Below are 21,364 nucleotides of genomic sequence, written 5' to 3' on the forward strand. Positions count from 1 at the left end.
ATTTGGTTGAACTTCAGGCTCATCAGGAGACATTTGTATTTTGTTGTGACAGGAGACATTTGTATTTTGTTGTGACATATCAAGGTAAACTGTTGCTTTAAATGCGAGAGCTTCGCCTCACCTTCTGTTTGAGGGAATAAAAAAAACAGTTTGGAAGTGTGACTGGGATCAATGTCCAGTCGAAACACCAAACTGGTTCCAGGATTTAACCATCAAACTGCGATTTTAAGGTCAAGTTAAGGACCTTGGATACCAGTAGCATGATGCTGCCACCACCTGGCCATAACAGTTACTGCAGGACCCTAAACTTTACAAGTTCGACCCCAAGTCCAGCAAACAGGGAGAGCTTTGATTCTCTGGCAGATTATTTATGCAGGGGGAAAGTTTTAGAGATGGGAATCTAGAAAAAACAAGAAAGGACACAAGGAAGGAAGAAAGGAAACAAGGAAAGAAACATAGGACAAGAAATGATGGAAGAAAGGACACAAGGAATGATGGAAGGAAAGAGTCAAATAAGGAAGGATGCCAGGAAGAAAACAAGAAATGATGGCACGAGGAAGGAAGAATACAAAGGACACAAATAAGGAAGGAAGGATACAACGATAGAAGGATTGACATGAGAGAAAGGACAGAAGAAAGAAAACAGACAGGAGACAAGGAAGACAGGATGGAAGGAAAGACACAAATAAGGAAAAGTGAAAGGAAAGACACAAGAAAGCAGTGATACAAAGAAGGAAGGATAGAAGAAAGTAGAAGGAATGATGGAAGGAAAGAATCAAATAAGGAAGCATGCAAGGAAGGAAACAAGAAATGATGGAAATCAGACAAGGAAGAAAGGACAGAAGGAAGGAACAAAGGAGGGAAGGATAGAGGGAAGGAAGGAGAAAAGGAAAGAAGGAAAGTACACAAATAAGGACAGACAGAAGAAAGAAAACAGACAGAAGGAGACAAGAAATAAAGGACTCAAGAATTGATGTAAGGATGTAAGGAAGGTGACACGGATCCCAAACCCATCAGAACCGGGTTTGGACTTTATAAATCACAACATAAACGTTTAACCTTTCAGAAAATTAGAAAAATATGTTTAAGTTAGGCATCTTTGTCCTGGAGCTGACAGATTTAAATAAACTATTAATTTATCCAAGAAGAGCAAATAAATAAAAAATATCAAACTTATTTTTCGATTTTTACCTTTTGAGGATTAGAGAAAATCCACAAAAAATTAAAACTTTGCAGCCAGCAGGGCCTAAAAGTCACTGAAGTTAAATTATATTTGATTAGTTCTTCCTAAAAAAACACACACACACAAATGAAGAGTTATTTCAACAATACTTTATTAATCCAAGAAGGAAATTAAATATTGTTATAATTCATATGATTTTATTCTCCTGTAGCAGTCAGTGTTACAGTGGTTTTGTAGAAGCCTCTGACTGAACACACTCACTGTCAGAGCCTCATGAAAAGGATTTTTCTCCAGATGTAAATAATTTTAAATAATTCCTGCCGACAAGTGAATGTAAAACAGTTTTTAAACACAGTCCGTTGTACTTCTAAAATGTTTTTTTAAATTCACAGATTGATTCTTTAAAAAGCTAAAAGTGACATTTTGAATTTCATGCAGTAACAGGGTCTCCGTATGCGCAGTTTTTCTCAATGCCGAGGTTAAACCAGTTTCCTTTTCCTCCTCTGTAGGAACTGGTGACGATCCTGGCCCAGCCGCGCTCTCCCTGAAAAACAGACAACTTTTCATTCCAATCGCACACACGACTCACCAAATAACTGCAAAAGTTCACATTTCAACAATTAATCTGCTCGGGTTAAAATAACTTGTTTTTTAAGAAAAAGGTTTTGCTGCTAGGATTTTTTTTAGCTGTATCAAAATGAGTTTATTTCAGAAAGCTGCAACAAAAGCACTTTTTTCACCGGAGGGAAGTTTGGCCCTCCACCTTCTTCAAACCAGACAATATTTGTGCTACATTTGTGCCGCTATTGATTCAGACATATTAATAATTGTTTCCAGAGGTCATGAAAGGTCAACCAACCTCGCCACCTACTTCAAATCAGACAATATTGGTGTTATTCAACTTGGCTACGTTTGTGCTGCAAAAAATTTAGTTTGTGCTGCATTTGCTTTGAAGATCATCAAGTTTAAAGGTCAGAAGGTCAAGGAGCATCCCTTCCCCCAACATTACTGAAACCAAACAAAACTGGTGTCGAAAACTTGGCTGCATTTTGAGTAGCAAAAATTAATTTTTGTGCCGCTGTATTAATATTTTAAAGGTATTAATAAACGTCCGGAGGTCCAACTTCTTTAAATCAGACAACATTGTTAGTCAACTTTGGTTACGTTTATGCTGCAAAAAATGTGTTTGTGCTGCCTTTGCTTTGAAGACTTTAATTAAAGTTTGAAGGTCAAAAGGTCAACCCCCTATATTACTGACATTAAACAAATTTGATTCAAATGTTTGTGCTGCGATTGTGCAGTAAAAACCAGATTTTATGTCGCCAATTTTTAAAAAGATATTCATATTAAAAACGTTTCCAGAGGTCATCAGAGGTCAACAAGCCTCCTGCTCACATTTACACAAACAAATATGGTGCCAATCAACTCAGCTACATTTGTGCTGCAAAGATTTTGTTTGTGCTGCTTTTGCTTTCAAGATATTGATGATGACCTCTGGAAACTTCTTTATTAATATCTTTAACGTGACACAAGCATCTGACACCAATTTAGTCCGATTTGAAGAAGCTGGGGAACAAACTTCAGTGGGATCAGGTAGTTGAAATAAACCGACCCAGAACTCCCCCCAGGAGTTCCTGACGATCCAGAACTCGCTGCCGTCTCCGTCCACGCCCCAGCCGGCTACTGAGACGATGTGATTGGGCAGAGACACGGGGTGAAACTCTGAGAAAACGCCGCCGGCGTATCCCTCCAAACCGCCAGTCGCCATCAGTGCACAACTGAGAGACGAGCACAAGAACGAAACTCATTTTCTGCATGTCTGAAACGGAGTTTCACTGCAAAAACACAAAACCTTTTCAAGTATTTTTAGTCTAGTTTCTACTGCAAATATTTCTAAATGGTTGAAATAAAACAAAACTAACTTACAAGTCACTTTTCAGCAAAATATACGAGCTAATTTTAGGTCAACAACTCAATATCTGATAGATTATTTCACTTGTAACATGGAAGAAAGGTCTGATAATCATAATGTCATAAAATGTATTAAATTTATGTCTAGTGAGAAAATCTAAACTTCTCACTGAAATTATGATTTGAAAAGACAGAAAAGGGTAAAAAAAAAAGAAGGCAGAGAACATAGACAAGAAAGAGAAAAGACCAAAAAATAAAGAAGAACTGGAAAGAGAGAGAAAATAAAGGAGCAAAGAAAAAGGAAAGACAAAGAAAAAGACACAAAAAAGGACCAAAACAAGAAAGACAGAGGACATTGACAAAAAAAGTAAAAGACAGAAAAGAGAGCAAAAATAAAGGAGCAAAGAAAAAATAAAGAGGCAAAGAAAAATGACAGAAACCAGAAAAGATAGACAAAAAGAAAGAAACATTAAAACAAGAAGAGAAAAAGGACAAAGAGACAGGAAAGATAAAGATACAGAAAGTCGGATCCTGCGGTACCTGATGGGCCCATTGGTGTAGATTTCTGCTTTCATCTCGTCTCTTCCAGAAATTTCTCCATAATCTCCAACTTTCCAAACTGTGTAGTTCTTGACAACAGCGCAGGATTCAAAGAAGGAGCAGGTCCCACACTGATTGAACTGGACGCACTCTGAGACACACGGAGGATGGTTTATATCAGAGGACAGAACATCAACAACACGTCAGTTCACATGAAAACATCAGATTTACATTCATTTGAACATGAACAGAAAACCAGTCTGTATCCGGAGGTTTGGTAGCTGAAACACAGAGGAGTGATTTCTTACTTTGGTTGACAGCTTGGTAGTTGTTGCAGGTTTCATCAGGAATCCCGGTTCGATGAGCGAAGGCGTAGACTTTGAGGTGATCGCCTCCGAAACAGGAGCCCGCCCTCCCGCAGTCGATCACGTTCTGGACAGACAGGTAGGCGGATGGCCACGCTCCACCTCGCTTTATGTTGATACGATCTTAGAAAAACAACAAAAATACAGTCACCGGATGACTGTTTCTTCTCCACGGTTAACTGGGCGATATGGGATTTAAAATGATTTCAAATTCAGTTTCTGATTATAATCAATGATATTTTTATTGCTTGCTTTCTGTTCTCATCCCTGATGCAAGAATTTTTGTTTAATTACAAGAATAAAGCAGAAAAAAATCTTAAAATCAAAAGGAAAAATAGTTTTTTTAATGAGAAAAAAAGCTGACATTTATGAAGATCTGATGCGAGCAGCTCAGTTTGAATAGTTCTTATTTCAAAATGTTTTAAAGTTCTGCTACTAATAATTTAGTTGATGATGTGTGAAAAGATAAAGTATTTATACTAAGCAATATTCTTGAAATTCATACCAAAGTATAACATCAAAATATGATAAACATTTTTTTCTATTTTTGGTGTTGGAGTTCTTGTAAAATCACTACATTATTCTGCTAATATTACAACTTTATTTGGGTAAAAAAATAAAAATCTTAGCTCTAATATTCAGTTGATTTCAAACTCCAAATAAAGAGAAGCTGGCATGCCGACGTCACTCTGAACTATAAAAACCCAAACCGCACATCCACATTAGTGAAAAAAAATCCAGATTTTCCAAAAATGAAATCTTCAGAAATGCGATTAATCAATAAAGTCAATGATTATTGCTCAGTCCCAGCTACCTGCCAGTGCGCTGGTGGCTCCCATGGCCCAGCAGGAGCCGCAGTACTGGGGGATGTGCTGGTTCCTGGTGACGCTCACATAGTTCTTCCCGTTGATGTTCCTCCAGTCCCACGATGGAGGAAGGTCAGAGGCGTTGATGAACTCGTGTGGCCGCGCTCCAGTCCTACAACACAAATACAACAGAGAACCAGGAACTTTAAAACTCTGACTGTACAATTCAAGCTCCAACACAGGCCTTTATATTCTACTGCAAAATGTTTCTCTGATTAGCATTTCATCACCAGTTATGACATCTATGATGCCTGCTGATGACTGAGAATGAAGCAGAAATAATGTAATAAAACAAAGTCCATACATTTTTTTATATTATGTTGTAGACAGTGAATACAGTTTAAAGATGGGATTTAACTAAATGATTGAAATAAAGATATTTCACATTAGAATTAAATGGAGTTTAATTAAAACAGCTTATTTTTAGCCAGTTTGTCTTATTTGATTAATCCTAACAACCTTCATCTTTGAGCTTCTCTTTATTTTATTTTATTTATTTATTTATTTTTGATAATAAACGATAATAATAAAGTTTACTGAAATAATCCGTTGTTATTCTCCTAAATTACAGGAACAAATATTTTAAAAATTTTTTTCAGCTGCTAACTTTCAATGATATTATGATAGAAACGTTATTTTATCCAATCTTTGACCTTAAATTGCTTTATCTGTTATTTTTCTCTTTCTGTGAGCAGATTACTAATCACAGATTAATAACCAGAAGTTGCCAGATTCCGACCGTAAACGCTTCTGTATTTCTTCGTCATCAACAGAATATTTTAGGCGTTACCCACCGGACCGAGTCTGGTCTGTCATCTTTAATGGGCTTGTAACAAGGTTCCGATAGATATTTAGCGGCGCTGGTTTCCACAGAAACCGATGCTAACCAAAGTAGCAGCGGGCAGATATTTACAGTCGCCATCTTGACTCCTCCCTCTTTTCCTCCCACCGCTCAGACGTGGAGGATGCGGTTATGGAGCGCCCTCTGCTGGCTGGATAGACCACTGCCAGCCCCTATTCTATGACAGAAAACTGGAAAACTGACAGCTTTATTGATCAGTTATTGGCTTTAAAGGGAATTTTAGTACTGTTAATCCAAAAACAAAAAGAAATTAGCAATATATGTGTGAAAAAAATTAAGCACAACACTTACTGACTTTGCCTATTACAATTTTTAATACAAATTTGTAAACAAAAACAAATAAATAAAACAATTTCATACACATAAAAATATTTTTAAATGCATTTTGTACAAATTTCTAAATATTGAAAATTATTGAATATGTAATTTGTTAAATTACGTATTTAATAAATACTTATTTATTAAATATTTATAAACAAATATTTATTTATTAAGTTAGGGACAACAACAACAACAATAATAATAATAATAATAATAATAATAATAATAATAATAATAATAATAATAATAATAAGGGGCAGGGACAATAACATAGACAAACTGAATGAATCAGCAGTCTGATGCCTGTATCATGGCACTAATATGATGAACTAATTTTTTGGCTTTTATAAACAGTATACCTAATATATAATTAAGAAATAGAATAGCAATAAGAAAATAAAATGATGAAAGGTGACATTAACTTGTAAAATATTCAGGACAGCAATAAATACCAAAAACCTAACAAATATTTAGCATACTATTTTATAGTCTATAACAATTTATTGCCAAATAACATATTGGCAACATTTCATAACAAGTAATGACTGCATTTAAAGAAAATTCTTATTTTAAGATTATGCATGGCTGTATTTTAATTAAAATATTTTTTTTAGCAATACCTGTACAATATTATTTATTTTACTTTTTCAAAAGCCTATTTTTCTTATTCATTTATAACTTTTAACTGTTTTTGCTCTCCAAGCAACCAGTGCACGTGACAGATGGATTCTCTCTTTGGGGTGCAAACACAGAAAGACCGTCAGGTGGAGCCAAAGAGCCAATTTAGCTCCACCTAATCAAATAAAAATGATTACAGTATCAATACCTGCCAACGTCTCTCAGAAAAAAGAGACTTTCCGCATTTAAAAGACTGAAGGCTTCCTGCTCGCAAAATAAAAAAAAAGATGGTATTTATGAATCCTCAAAGAGGATTAAAGGTAAACAAACATGATCAGTTTTTAATAATATATATATATATGAAATACACAATGTGATACTTGTTTAATCATTTTTCTTTTTGAAGTTACTCTTTATTTCAATCCTCAAAGGAAATAAGTGATAGAGGGCAGAAGTTTTGCATACTCAGCATGAATCCTTTAAATGACCGGCTGTTAAAATTGCATTACGCTTAATGCAACATAAAGGACTGGGCGTGTTATAGAAAACAATCAGCTCTTAGCAATGTTATCACATTACGAGAGGAGCCTGAACATTTCTGCATCCAAAAAATGCTTGAGATTTAAATGACTGAAGATTAAATCTGCATTAGCCTCTGAAAAAAGCCTGGAGAGGGAGAGAAAAGAGAAACTACTTAAAGCAAATTGAGCTCCAAAAATAGATGGCGAGAACAAAAACTTGGTTTAAAATTCACTTATTTGATGTGAAGCAAAGTTTATTCTAGATTTTATTTGTTGTTTTTACTATTTTGAGTCATTTCTGTTTGGAAATCTACACATTTATCTGTTCTCTGTTTCCTTTTGTTTAGTTCCTGTTTTACTTTTTCAGAAATCTTTTTATTTGGATTTTACCAGTTATTCGTAATCCACAGCAAAATATGCATATTGCATCTAAATTGCACATTTTTAAAAAGAGTCTTAATGCAACAAAATCAAGTCTTCAAAAATGATCTTGCCAACACTGACAATTAAACAAATAAATAAATAAACGTGACTGTAAATAACTATTAAAATATTAATTTAAAAATATATATGTATTTAAAAACTTTCTTTCCTCATACATTTAATTATTCTTCCATTATTTATTGTCAGTTTTGGAAGGATCAGTCCTCCATATCAGAGCTCTCTGAGAAAAGCCGAAGTCATTCACAACAGAGAAAACTTTTGAGTTTTTTGTATGGAGGAATGATATGTCAAAAGTAAAAATAAATGAATGTGGAAATAAATAATTAGAAATACATATTTATTTCCAAAAATATATGTTTATAAACAATTTTGTTTTCTTATACATTTGATAATTCCTCCCTTTTTTATTTCTTGTCAATTTTGACAGGATCGGTCTTCCATATTGGATGCCTTGATGCTCATTAGAATAAAAAGAGCTCTCTGAAGGAAGCAGAGATTTTATTGGCTTTATAAAAACATAGATAATCATTCACAACAGAGCAATTTTTTTATTATTGGAGCAGTGAGATGTTTGAATGGAGCACTAGTATATCAAAAATTAAAATACATTAATGTGGAAATAAATCATTTAAACATGAACATAGTTATTCCCAAATATATTTATTGATAAACAATTTTATTTCCCCATACATTTAATTATTCCTCCTTTTCTCTTTCTGTGAGCAGAGAGTGAACCCAAGCTTCACTCCATCTTTGCTTTGGTGCTTTATTTAGTTATTGTCAATTTTGACAGGATCAGCCCTCCATACTAGAATCTCCAAAGCATAAAATGTGTATTTGGGAGAATAAAAAGAGCTTTCTGAGGGCGGCCAAGGTTTTCTCAACTCTATGAAAACTTAAACAGTTATTCACAATAAAACAATAACTTGGTTCCAATCACTGAACAAAGACTGTGAGCGTCAGAAAAGTATGACGCATGTGTAACTGAGAAGAGGGCGGCTGAGTGTTCCCAGAAGGAGTCACTGACCTCAGATTATTTACTTTCCTGCTTTTAAACCTGCACTGAACTGAACTCCTGAGACATTTCACTCAAATCTTAAGCTGAAACGACCTCCAACCACGTGTCGTGTTTTCTTTGAGGCCGACTGTTCTGCCCTGAGAAGTGCAGTTAAACTTTGACCTGTGGATGCCATTGAAAGCTTCACTCCATCTTTGCTTTGGTGCTTCTTCAAAAGCAGAAACGATTCTCAATTACGCAGGCGAGAGGGTCAGCCGGTGGGGCTGTAAATATTTTAAGAACGTAATGCATCGTTGCAAGCAATCCGTCAACATGAAGGGTTTGAACAAACCAACATCCGTTATGTGAGCATTAGCATGAGCTTCTTCCTGCTCTCTGAAGAGGCGATAAAACACACGTCAGCCATCGTTTCAGGGGAATCTTTACGCCGCAACAATTTGGAAGAATTAAACATCTGAGAGACACAAAGGAAACAGCAGTACAGCTGAGTTATTATGCAGAAATCACTCAAACAAAACCAGATTTATTTAGTTTTATGAGAGCAAATACATCTTAAAATAGGTCAATATTTTTGTCAGTTATTTAAGAAAGTGAAACTTAAATATTAAATAGATTCACTGCACAGGTAGTGGAATATTTCCAGACTATGTCTTTGGTAATTTTGCTGGTTATGGCTTACAGAAAAAAATGACTTCAAAAATTTGAATATTATGTAACTTCACTACAAAAGGACGTTTAAACTGGAACATCAGGCTTCTGAGCGTCTGCAGTTTGAAAATTAAATCAGCATCTATGTTCATCCTGTCAGCTAAACGTGAAGGGCTTTGAAGTTTTACTGTTTACTGCAAGGTGAATATTTTGGGAAATTCCTGGCAGATTGTTTACAGTTGGATCAGCGCAAATGCATCTCAAAAATATCATGAAAGAGTTAATATTTTATTTCAGAAAGCGAAGCTGATATATTACATGGTCTCATGACACACAGTTTTGATGATTATGGCTCATAGAACACCTAAAATTGAGAATCAGAAAATTAAACTGTTACGTTACGTCGTATTTTGACAGGTCAAAGGTCAGACAGCACAAATACAAGTCACTCAGTTTCACTCTGGGAGAAATGTTTTACGGTTATGAGGTTTTCATTTTCAAACCAAATCACCTTCAAATGTTTTAACAACATGAAAAACAACCCAAAGTAAAGAACAAAAAGGTTTGTGAGACAGAAATGTGACTGGATTGTTAATCTCATTGTTTTTGTGATGTTTCCTAAATGAAGCTACAGGTGGTTCTGGAGCAGCCTGACCCGAGGCTCCATTTGACCGAGACATTCTGTCGATACGCTCTCTCTGCAGGATCGGATGAATAATGAAACAAAGACAAGATGTTACTTAAGATCTGCTCAGCGGGCCTGGACTTCAAACAGAACCAGCCAATCGCTGGCTGACATGTTTTGGGGCAGCGATATTGATCGCCTCCGGCTCCAGCTGCTCCCACATAGACCTAGAAAAAAAAAAAAAGTCCAGCCGGTCTGGATCGCCGGGGAAAAACGCAGAGCCGAGGTTTTCAGCTGTTTACTTTTCTTATTTCTGTAAAGCGACTCATTGCTGTGGTGATTCATCACGTCACGAGTTCGACCTTTGCTGCTGTGCGTTTCCTTTTTCAGAAGCGCAGGGAGGTTTGGGTTTCTTCCATCACTGGCCTTCTTGTCTCCTCCTGCCCTGCAGAGAAAAACAGCTTCCTCCTCAGACTAATCAGAACAAAGATTTATTCGCTTACTTCTTCTTTTTCTTCTACAGACAAAAACAAATTCAAGTAAAGCGAAGAGTTCTGAAATGAAGAGGAAAGTTTGTCTATAAATAATGTCTAGTAGCCACCGAATGAGTCAGCACAAACTCTCTGAATACAGTGGAGCTCTTTTAAACAACTTTAATTACATTTTTAATGTCGGAGTTTCTTAATAACGCAAACCTGGAAGGAAAACATCACAAGTTTAGATGTTTTTACATGTTTGCTACTCAATGTCACTGTGTGACATGTAATAAGACGCGTTGCTGATGACAGGAAACACATCCACAGCGGGAAGCGGCATCCTTCACTGAAACGTTTCCGTCCTGATGAGGGTTTTTCATGTTGATAGCAGCCGGGTCCGCAGGGACAACGGCTTTCTGAACACAGTTAGAGGATGTGAGCAATGGGATGAAAAGTTCAGACAGGAAAACGACCTTCTTTTCCTTTTCCTGCTCCAGGATGTTTTAAGGTCGTGTGCTGCAGCTTCTGTGTGCTGCAGCTTCTGTGTGCTGCAGCTTCTGTGTGCTGCAGCTTCTGATACTGATCACAAAAAGCTCTAAATCCATAACTAGATCTTTAAAAACTCTTTCTTCAAGCAAGCTTTGTGATCTTTAAAAATGTTTTCTCTTCTGATCATCTTTCAAGGCTTTTCTTTAGATTTTTACCATTTTTTACTTTTCTTTTTTTTTTGTTCTTTTTTTTTACTATTGTTTGAATCAAATTGATGGCGTACTAGGACCAGTGTAGGTGGAAAAAACATTTCCACCAAAAGATTCAGAAAATTTCAGTTTGAGCTCAGAAATGTCCTGTATCAAATAAGAACAAATTTTATCCAGAAAATTTCTGAGTTTTAGTGAGAGAAAAACTCAGAAATTTTTACATTGAGATCTGAAATTTTCCAGAAAAAAAAGATCATTTCTTAATTTGAAGTTAAAAATTTGCTATGAATTTTTTTTAGATTAATCTCAGAAATGTTCTAGAAAGAAAAATGAAAATTTCAGAATTTCAAAATTAAAATTTTTTGACTTGGAAATTTTGTGAATCTCAAAAAAAAAAAATCAGCTTTGGAAATTCAGAAATGTCCAAATTTTTTCTAGAAAATTTCTAAGATTAATCTAATTATTTCTGAGGTTTCCTCATATTTGCAACTTTTCAGATTTAAATATGTTCTTATTTAATTTTCTGAATTTTTTCCAAAAAATTTGACATTTGAAACTCAGAAAATATTTTTTTTTCAGTAAATGTTTTTAGATTATTCTTAGAATTTCAGATTTTTTGGCAGAAATTTGCTCCTCATTTTTTCCTACGTTCCTTAGCTCTAATATGCCGTTGTAAATAAAGTTTATGTGTTTTTCTTCACCTCTTTATGTCTTGATTACCTTAAATGAGCCTGATAAAGTTTTTCCCCTCCTTGTAGATGTAAAAGAAAGGTACAGAGCCTTAATTTCGTTGACTGACTCATTTACCAAATCAAAGCCTTAGAAGGTTGTGGTGTTGTTATATTTTTGAAGGGAACGCCAGAACTGGAAATAAAACACCCAGGGAGCCCTGCGAGAGCAAAAGAAGCATGTAATAATTTTCTGCCTTGTGAAAGGAAACATCTGCATTCGCCACAATACACATCCTCCTCTGCAGGTCATAACTTGCATCACAGTGATGCAGTTTAGCTTGTATTCTTCCAGTTTACTGAGTGAATTAGTGGCCATAAAAAAACGAGAACAAAGGAAGATTAGAGCAGTTTAACTTATGAAACGTGTCTCTCGCCAGGCCATAAACTGGGTGTGTTTTTGACTGATTCAACTGAGTCAGACTAACAGTTCTCTGAAAAAGTTTTCAGACTCCTTGTGTTGATACTCTATGGTACAGTTCACTGCACAAACATAAATTTTATCCAAGTGTTTTTGGTCGTGTTTCTATTGCAAATATTTTAGTTCACTTGAAATAAGACAAAACTAACTTATAAGTTACGTTTCAGAGAGAAACGTTTACTTAAAATGTGTTTTAAGTAAATAATTCCTTACTATTTATGAAAAAGTACTAGTTCTATTGGCAGGTTATTTCACTTATACCAAGATTTGGCAACATTGATTACAGCGGCCTACGCTGATCCAGAACGCTGCTGCTGGTGTCCTGACTAAAACCAGGCAGATAGAGAACATGACCCAGTTCTTAAGTCCTTCACTGGCTCCCTGTAGCTCAGAAAATAGAGTTTAAAATGCTGCTGTTAGTTTATAAATCAGTGAACGGTTTAGGACCACAATGCATTAAAGATTTGCTGGAGTTGTATCAACCTTCCAGAACCTCTCAGGTCTTCTGGTTTGCATCCTCAGAACCAGAACCAGGCATGGAGAAGCAGAATTCAGCTTCTGTCCTCCTCTAATCTAGAACAAACTTCCAGAAAACTGAAAAACTGCCGTTTAGTCAAAGCTGAAGAGTTTCTTAAAAACCTGGAAATGGATAAATTCAAGTCTTCGCTCCCATATTTGATGCTGATTTCTCTTTTTGATGATGATATTCATGTTTTTATCATTTAAAGCCCTTTGAGCCGCCTAATTGCTGACATGGGATACACAAATAAACTTGACTTGACTGATTAATATTCTCCTCCCTCTGCTGTTTGTTTACGTAGACGGCCGTATCCTGGCGGGTCAGGTGATGGATTGAACTCTGACCTGTCAGACGTCCAAAGCTTGGGATATTGTTTTTGAACCAAACTCCACTTTAAACCTCTCCACAACTTTAAACCGTTGTGGTTTCCCAACTTTAAACCGGACCGGTTTAAAGTCGGGATGCAATTTGTTCAATAATGTTCTCTAATAAGCTTCAGAACAGCTGCATTTATTTTATAATAACACTAATATTGTCTCTATGAACCCAATATTTGACTTCTGGAGACATTTAGTTACGTGAGGTGTCAGAATAAAGGGAACTGAATACTTATTTATTACACACTTCTTTTTTTTTAAAGTTTGTGGTTTTATGTGACAAAAATGTGGAACAAAAAAATCCAATCCCAATGTACCAATAGTCTGTCTTTTAATGCTAAAGACAATTTATTTTATTTAAACACGCAAGTTGATTGAGAAAAAAAAAATTAATCTCAAGAACCTGCTCAAAAAAATATTAAAACATTACACAATATTATAAAACAAACTGAAACAAATAACATATTCATGCTGACTAAATGTACTACGTTATTTATAAGTAAACAGGTTTTATAATTAGGTAACTTAATTAATTAACAGTTAATTATAAGTCAACACTTTGTACATTTGGTCAATTAAAAAGTTGGATAATTTGGTTCTAGCTACATATTTATGTTGAAATATTCCATCTTTCTCTGTGTTTTGCTGTTATTGTGCAGAAATTTCCCCATTATGAGAAAATATAGGATTATTCTATTCTATTCTATTCTATTCTATTCTATTCTATTCTATTCTATTCTATTCTATTGTTTTCTATTCTATTCTATTGTTTTCTATTCTATTCTATTCTATTCTATTCTATTGTTTTCTATTCTATTCTATTGTTTTCTATTCTATTCTATTCTATTGTTTTCTATTCTATTCTATTCTATTGTTTTCTATTGTTTTCTATTCTATTCTATTCTATTGTTTTCTATTCTATTCTATTCTATTCTATTCTATTCTATTCTATTCTATTCCATTCTGTCATGGTTTGTGAAATTTGGTTTTCACCAGTAGACGTCGCTGTTTCCCTTTAAAAACATGTAAAATTTAATGATAATCAACATCTCATCAAGTGAACGTTCTTATTTGACGTTCATTAAATTAAAGAACTGGTATAACTATATAAAGCATAATGAGAGTTATAAACTATAGATCACGTTATTGTTTCTCTGCTGCTGCCCTGATTTTTCTCATTTGGGTTTTTGCTCATGTTCTGGTCCCACCTCTTGGTTCCAATTATCTCAGGGGGCGGGGCAAACCTCCAGGCGCTCACTTCTGATTGGCTGACGTGGCTGTCCCTCTCTGGCTCGTCCTGTATCCTCTAGTTGGACAACAGAGTCAACAGCAGAAGTCAGAAAGTCAAATTTGTGTAAGTGAGGAGGTGGGGGGGGACTCCAGATCCAAATGTGGACTTACCCGCTGTTTCTGCGCCTTATCTCAGCCATCTAGAACCGGGGGTTAGTAGTTTCTGCGGCGTCTAGTTGAAGTTTTTTTTTTGCGGTTCTAAAGGAGGTTAATTGGACTTTCGGACTTGTTGGTTCCTCTCTCCGGTTGTTTGGCGCGCCGTGGCAGCGCAGCTCGTCTGCGCACCTGGATCCGCCACCATGACCTCAGCGCATCTCCGCCTCTGAAAAACTACCATGCTGGCGTCGGTCAGGGGCGACACCCCCTGCTGTGGCGACCCACGGTGAGCGCGCTCGTTCCCCGCCTGTGGAATGGCCGGAGTCCAGGTGTCTGCAGCAGCGGAGAGCCGATGCGGCCGCCCGCAGGGGCCAGCCGGGATCTGAGAGAGCGCACCAGACTGGGATGCGAGGAGAGAGCCTGAGCACACAGGGACGAACTCCGACTTGCTTTACCTGGACCTGGGCCGCCCGGAGCCATGGCCTCTCAGATGGTGTGCGGACTGATCTTTAGGCTGCTGCTGCCCATTTGTCTCGCAGCTGGTGAGTTTAACCTCTATTGCATCACCAGAGGTGGCTGGAGGACCTAAAAATTGCTGTACTCAAGTTGGAGTCGCAGTGCAAAAAAGTAGCCATCCAAAAAATACTCAAGTAAGAGAAAAATAACGGGTTTGATAAAAAGTCTCAAGTATTGATCAAATAATCCATTATTTAATGTTTAAAAAATTCCTCTAAAGTAAAATTAAGAGGATTTTTAAGGATGAAAATCACAATAATTTATATAAGTAACAGAAAATAACTAAATCGGGCAAAAGAAAAATTTTCCAAATCAGTTTCTTTCAATAAAAAACTTCTGAAACATTAACCAAAACTGCAGGTGTGTGTCTATGTCTGGTGAATTTTTGGTTGAAACATGTTTGTTTTTCATTCAGTGGGAAGAAAATCCAGAAATTTTACTCAACTAAGAGTAGAGATACTTTATAATAAAGTTTCTCAAGTCAAAGTAAAAAGTTCAGCGTAATAAAAATACTCCTAATGTAACTGAGTAAATGGTCCGATGCCATTAGAAATCGCCTCAAGATGCTGCCACTGCTTATATTAGCAGTGGCAGCTATGCTTTGTTATGAAAGTTATTCTAATGCATAAAGCAGTGAGATTTTCATATGTGTGTCCAGACTTACAAACACAATTTCAGGGGCAGACGGCAAAAAAAAAAAAATAAAAAATAAAAAAATTGAAGACATGCATCTGTGTCTTCAAACAGATATAAAACTTAATAAATAAATACAGAAATAATGTTATTTGTATTAATAATTTATTTTATGTTTTTCTGTGACAACATGGCTCTCTGTGGTGCCCAACATTTTTCCAGACGGGGCCATGGGCCTCTCATGCCCTCCTCTTGGAGGCGCCGCTGTGTTAAACAGAAAAAAGTTTGGGAGTAAAAAAAAAGAAATACTGCAGCTTTTCTAAAAATATTTGTGTGTTAAATCACCAGCTTCAAGTCTCACTGCAACACGATGTTCCTCTGAAACCAAATTCTCACTTAAAGTTGAAATAGAAAGTTTATTGAGCTGATGACGTCCCAGTTTGCAGCTTTTTCTAAATGTTGCATTTTCAAACAAAGCTGCCTTTACAGTAACAGCTGATCTGTAGTCTGTTTATTTTCTGAGCAGTTAAACTTGTCTGGAATTTTTTATTGCCGATTTTTAGGCACTTTATTGTTTAAGTCGCAACAATTTGTTGAAATTTGATCAGAAATTTTACAGGGCCACCGAAAATATGTCCTGGAGCGGTTGGTCCCAGTAAAATGCCTCTGGCAACGCTGGTTATGAAACCTTTCATGCTGTTAAACCTTTCATGCTGTTAAACCACCGTGGTCATGCATTTTATAGTTTTCTCACTCGGTTCAGAGACTGGTTCAGTGTTTTGCTGTCGATCTATGGGAGCCTCTGTGAGTTTTACCAATGAGAGTTTCAAGAAAATCATCAAAAACACATAAAGCTAATGCTAAAACGAGGCTCCTGGACAGAATCTGTTAATTTTGTACATCCAAAAAAGAGGAAGGATCAAGATTAAGCAGCTTGAAAGTAGTGATCTGACCTGAGCCTTCAGAGTCACATAAAGACGGTTACAAAGTCGGCCTTTTATCAGTTAAAGAACATCTCCTGGATTAGAGGACAAATGTCTCAACAAGATCTAGAGAAATTGTGGATCACTCTGGATATAAAAGTGCAGTTAGTTCAGTTTTTCAGAGCGTTTTTTTAGTTTGACCTCAGGAAGCTGGAGGGTCATCTGTCATAATCGCCCCCCGCCAAAACAGACTGCGCAGCCACAAAAACCAGCATCACTTCAACCTTCACCTGGAAGAAAGAAAAACATGCATCTGAGCGTAGATGGTTGCACAATCCTACAGAACGCGTCTCGAACCGCCTCAGGCTAGAATCACACTATATTGTTTTGTCTCAATAGGTTTTGCACAAAGTTAATGATAGTTGTCAGATGCTGCTGACTTATTCTGCTGTTCTAAAAGCCAAAGTGATTTCTGCAATTTGTCAAAGTGGTTTTGTTGGTTAGCTTCTCATTGCTGTTGTTAGTAATTAAGCAGCTGACAGTGTTTCTGTTATTAATTAACATTTACAAGACACTGACAGTGTTTTCACTGCTGTTTCACATTCCCCTGGTTTACTGTACAGGAGTCCGCTTTATTATCTAATAAGTTTGTTACTGTTGCTGCTATTGAAGCTTTCTGCCTGATTCACTCCTTTGCTATGCAGACGTGGACGATGATTCACTCTGGTTGCTTTTTTATTTTCCTGGCTTGTAGTTTTTCAAACAAGGATTTAAAGTTTATACAGAAACAACAAAATAGTTTCTAAAGATGTATAAAACTCCTGAAAGGTTGCCAGGTTTGTGCTTGTAAAAAGATGTAAAGACACGTTAATCTTTTGTCTAATAGTGAACATGCGGTAATTAAGCGAAAGGTGAAAAGACGTCTGTACATACATGTCAGCGTTTTGCAAAGGTGGTGATGAATTTGAACGCTAAAAAACTAAAGACAGTCATTCAGAGGAACGGCTGGGCAATAAATCAGTAACAAAATATATGGTGGTAGTGATCAATATTATAGTTAATACATCTGATAGAATATTCAATAATACCACTAACCTCCAATCCAGAACAGCACAGGATTCTGGGAAATGTAGGCAGAGGAAAAGCTTTCGATGCTCAACTGTTCATGGCTAACTAAGCAAGGTTGGTTGTAACAACTGACTCGCTCACTCTTTAGTTACCTAGCAACTCGCTCACTCTTTAGTTACCTAGCAACTCGCTCACTCTTTAGTTACCTAGCAACTCGCTCACTCTTTAGTTACCTAGCAACTCGCTCACTCTTTGGTTACCTAGCAACTCGCTCACTCTTTGGTTACCTAGCAACTCGCTCACTCTTTAGTTACCTAGCAACTCGCTCACTCTTTAGTTACCTAGCAACTCGCTCACTCTTTGGTTACCTAGCAACTCGCTCACTCTTTAGTTACCTAGCAACTCGCTCACTCTTTAGTTACCTAGCAACTCGCTCACTCTTTGGTTACCTAGCAACTCGCTCACTCTTTGGTTACCTAGCAACTCGCTCACTCTTTGGTTACCTAGCAACTCGCTCACTCTTTGGTTACCTAGCAACTCGCTCTCTCTTTAGTTACCTAGCAACTCGCTCACTCTTTAGTTACCTAGCAACTCGTTCACTCTTTAGTTACCTAGCAACTCGCTCACTCTTTGGTTACCTAGCAACTCGCTCACTCTGTGGTTTCCTAGCAACTCCATGTCGAGTCACTGACGCAGCAGCAGTTTAAAGTTTCTCCACTGTACCTTTAAAAATAAAACAACATCATGGAGTGAAAAACTGAGTCAAGGTCACGGCAACATTTCAGATATTTAAAACAAAAAAAAGTATCAATAATTATTGATATTGACTGATTAAAGTCCTCATATCGTTGCCCTGTTCAGAAGATGACCATGAAGTGATTGGATTGGACTGAGACGGACATGAAGGAAGGTTGATTTTGTTTGTTCTTTGAGCATTTATGAACATTATTATCTTTCGGCTCCATTCTCAGCTGTGTGTTTGGAGATTGTTTTGAGAAATGCAGCAGAGCGACTGAGGAAAAGCTGCAAACCAAACCCAAACCTGATGCCTAACCCTAATTTTACCCTTAACTTAACCACAGCCTGCAATGATAAAATGTCAAATTATACATTTTCTGATCATAATGTGCTCAGTTGTGAACCAAAACCAGACTTGGACACGTTTCAGTTCAAAAATACCCCATTAACCTCAAAGGGAAACTAAATGTTGCTGTAACTCATATTCAGATGGCTGCTGGCAGGAAGGCTCTCCAGTAGCAGTCTGTATTACAGCGGCTCTGTAGAAGACTAGCTGATAACAGTGTTGCTGTAAAGCTGTTTCATAAAGAAGATGCTCAAAATTGTCCATAATTCTCTTGATTTTAAGTAAGAATTCTCTTGAATGACAGAAAATTTTGAAAAGGTTTTTGGAAAGTCATGAAATTATGGCACATTTTCCTATTTTTCAATGTTTGTTTAATAGATTTAATCTCTTCTAATGCAATCACTTTTATCATTAATGCTGTGCAGCATTTCAGTGCAACATGTTTGACATCAACTTTGATGTAAATAAATTTGACACTGACATTGCCATACTAGTTAAAACTAGACTTGTCATTAGGCCTGTCACAATAACAAATTTTGCTGAGCAATTAATTGTCTCAATAATTACTGTGATAAACGATAATATTGTTTGAAGACCATTTTAAACAGATTTAATGGAAATGATGTAATAATGCATGCGATTTCCTGCCGGAGATAGATGCACTTTATTTTCAAAAGAACATTTAACACTGGAACTGATAAACAAAATGGACACTCTGAGATCGTTGGCCGTTCTTAGATTGTTGCTTGTGATTTTGTAACCGATCATCCTGTAGTGTGTGTGGTGTGTTATGGTAGATCGTTGTGGCCACGCTGATCTAAATCAAGACTGTTAACGCAGCCTGGTGAATGTGACAGGTAGCCAATCAGAAAGCGCGGATTCCCCTCCATGCTTCCTGAGGGGAAATTACGGAGGGGAATCCCAAACAGCCAACATGGCGCAACCCGAAGTCAGGCGGACATTGGAGATGATATGTGGAAACAACATGAATGTTTATTTTGTGCAAAAAATCTAGAAATGACAAGGGGAGGAGTTGGAACGAAACTGCTGCCACAGTTGATAAACATGACATAAATAGGTTGTAATGATATTCATTCAGTCAGGACTGACTCTAGCCACATGCATTGCAAGTAGATTGTAGTAAAGCATTGATTCATGCCTGGTTTTAAAATAAGTTAACTGGACTTGTGGCCATTATTTTGTGCCCAATGTTGGACACCACATAGCACAATCAAACCGATTGAACCAATCGAACCGTTATACCTGGGATTTCTGTGGCTAGACTGTGGCCTCTAAGGTTTGGGGCGACAATCGGCAGACAGACCTAAGATCTTGTAGCGCGCTCTGGGCATTATCCTAAGGAGGGGAGGGTCAGTGGAGAGCACCGGAGTTGAGCCTTTTTTCATTCAGCACCATCAATAGAAAGAGAAAAAGACCGTAAGAAACGTTAAATCCGATGATTAGAAGAGGTAGATTCAATTTATTGTGCGATTAATTGATTTATTGTTTATCGTGACAGGCCTACTTGTCATGAAAGCAAATTTTGATGGACTATAAATTGCCCCAAAATTTTTGCTATGAACAATGATGTTGTTTTGAGACCATTTTCAAGCATTATATTGATAATGTCAAATTAACACAAGTTCACCCTTTTATATATCAATAAACTCTAAATTTGTAAAGAACACTAAACACTGGAAGACATTTTGAAAAATGAACAATTACTATTGAAACTATAAAGTAAATGGATTATGATGGCTTTCATTTGTTAAGCAACTAATTGTTTATTCTGACAGGCTTGGCTATATTAGATGTCTTTCACAAATGGGCTTGAATTTAAAGTTTTAAATGTTAAATACGTGATTCTGCCACTGCAGTAAAAGGAAATATTACACGTTTTCTGCGGGTGCCAAGCAGTCGGTACGGTAGCTTCTGAATAAACTTAAATGCAGTTTACTCACTGCTGTAATCCTGCGGTCGGCCGCAAGTGAGGAATGATTAGCGCCGAACTGCCACTGAGGTTCCAGCGCGGTGTCTGCGCGCCGCACTTTTACAGCTAACAGCATGCTTTCTATAGATAAGACCCACTCAGTGGAACCGTAATGCATCGTTTGACAGGCTGACGTGCCCTTTATTTCCAAAAGCAATTGTGGGTCCATGCGTTGTCTCCATTAATTCGTGGAAAGTCGTTTTAACAGTATGAATTAATAATGCGGTTGTTAGGGAGAGAAGAATTGCCTTTCCCTTTTATCGTAAACATACCTTTAATATTTTATGTTTTTTGTTCTTCAAAGTGCCAATGAGGTTTTGTCATGCTCTGCAGCTGTGAGCCGGCCACCGACAGGATGATGGAAATGTCATGAAAGAGCTCGAAAAGGAAGCACATTAGGATTGAAATGAAAGCTTTTGCAAACACAAAAGCTTACCAATTATTTTTGGTGAAGTTCATGGTACACTTGAAATAAAACTAACTCGCAAGAAACTTTGTATAAGCCAATAACGCCTTAATAATCATTTGAAAAAGTACTAGTTCCACTGGCAGATTATTTCACTTATAACAAAACTGTTTTCCCACATCAGAAGGAAAATAATCTGCCGGTGGAACTGACACT

General features: G+C 36.7%; 2 protein-coding genes across 4 annotated transcripts in view; one reads left to right on the forward strand and one right to left on the reverse strand.

The window, feature by feature from the left end:
• Nucleotides 1-1,317: 1,317 nt before the first annotated feature.
• LOC129377997 (cathepsin Z) lies at nt 1,318-5,815 on the reverse strand. 3 transcript variants are annotated; one of them, XM_055058227.1, is made up of 6 exons: nt 5,753-5,815; nt 4,814-4,977; nt 3,943-4,122; nt 3,635-3,785; nt 2,796-2,961; nt 1,318-1,727 (listed from the first exon to the last, which is right to left on the reverse strand). In XM_055058227.1, the coding sequence occupies exons 1-6, from the start codon at nt 5,785-5,787 to the stop codon at nt 1,614-1,616; spliced, it is 810 nt and encodes a 269-aa protein (XP_054914202.1). In that variant the 5' UTR covers nt 5,788-5,815; the 3' UTR covers nt 1,318-1,613. The 3 variants fall into 3 exon arrangements, with proteins under 3 accessions (XP_054914202.1, XP_054914204.1, XP_054914203.1); XM_055058229.1 differs by having other exon boundaries at nt 5,660-5,808; XM_055058228.1 differs by having other exon boundaries at nt 5,665-5,784.
• An 8,629-nt stretch (nt 5,816-14,444) lies between these two features.
• LOC129377973 (piezo-type mechanosensitive ion channel component 2) overlaps nt 14,445-21,364 on the forward strand; it is a 107,559-nt gene continuing 100,639 nt past the window's right edge. The window contains exon 1 of the mRNA XM_055058194.1: nt 14,445-15,070. Coding sequence (XP_054914169.1) covers nt 15,007-15,070 — 64 coding nt within the window. The 5' untranslated portion in view covers nt 14,445-15,006. The remainder of the gene's footprint in view (nt 15,071-21,364) is intronic.

Source organism: Poeciliopsis prolifica, unplaced genomic scaffold (assembly GCF_027474105.1).
Source record: "Poeciliopsis prolifica strain line A6 unplaced genomic scaffold, Auburn_PproV2 SCAFFOLD050, whole genome shotgun sequence".
NCBI lineage: Eukaryota > Metazoa > Chordata > Actinopteri > Cyprinodontiformes > Poeciliidae > Poeciliopsis > Poeciliopsis prolifica.

Excerpts from the sequence above, each read along its gene's own strand:
- LOC129377997 (XM_055058229.1), bottom strand. The coding sequence starts at position 5,787 with ATGGCGACTGTAAATATCTGCCCGCTGCTACTTTGGTTAGCATCGGTT. Across the intron at positions 4,978-5,659 it reads GACAGACCAGACTCGGTCCG|GACTGGAGCGCGGCCACACG; the intron begins GTGGGTAACGCC and ends TTTGTGTTGTAG. Across the intron at positions 3,786-3,942 it reads CTACCAAGCTGTCAACCAAA|AGTGCGTCCAGTTCAATCAG; the intron begins GTAAGAAATCAC and ends CGTGTGTCTCAG.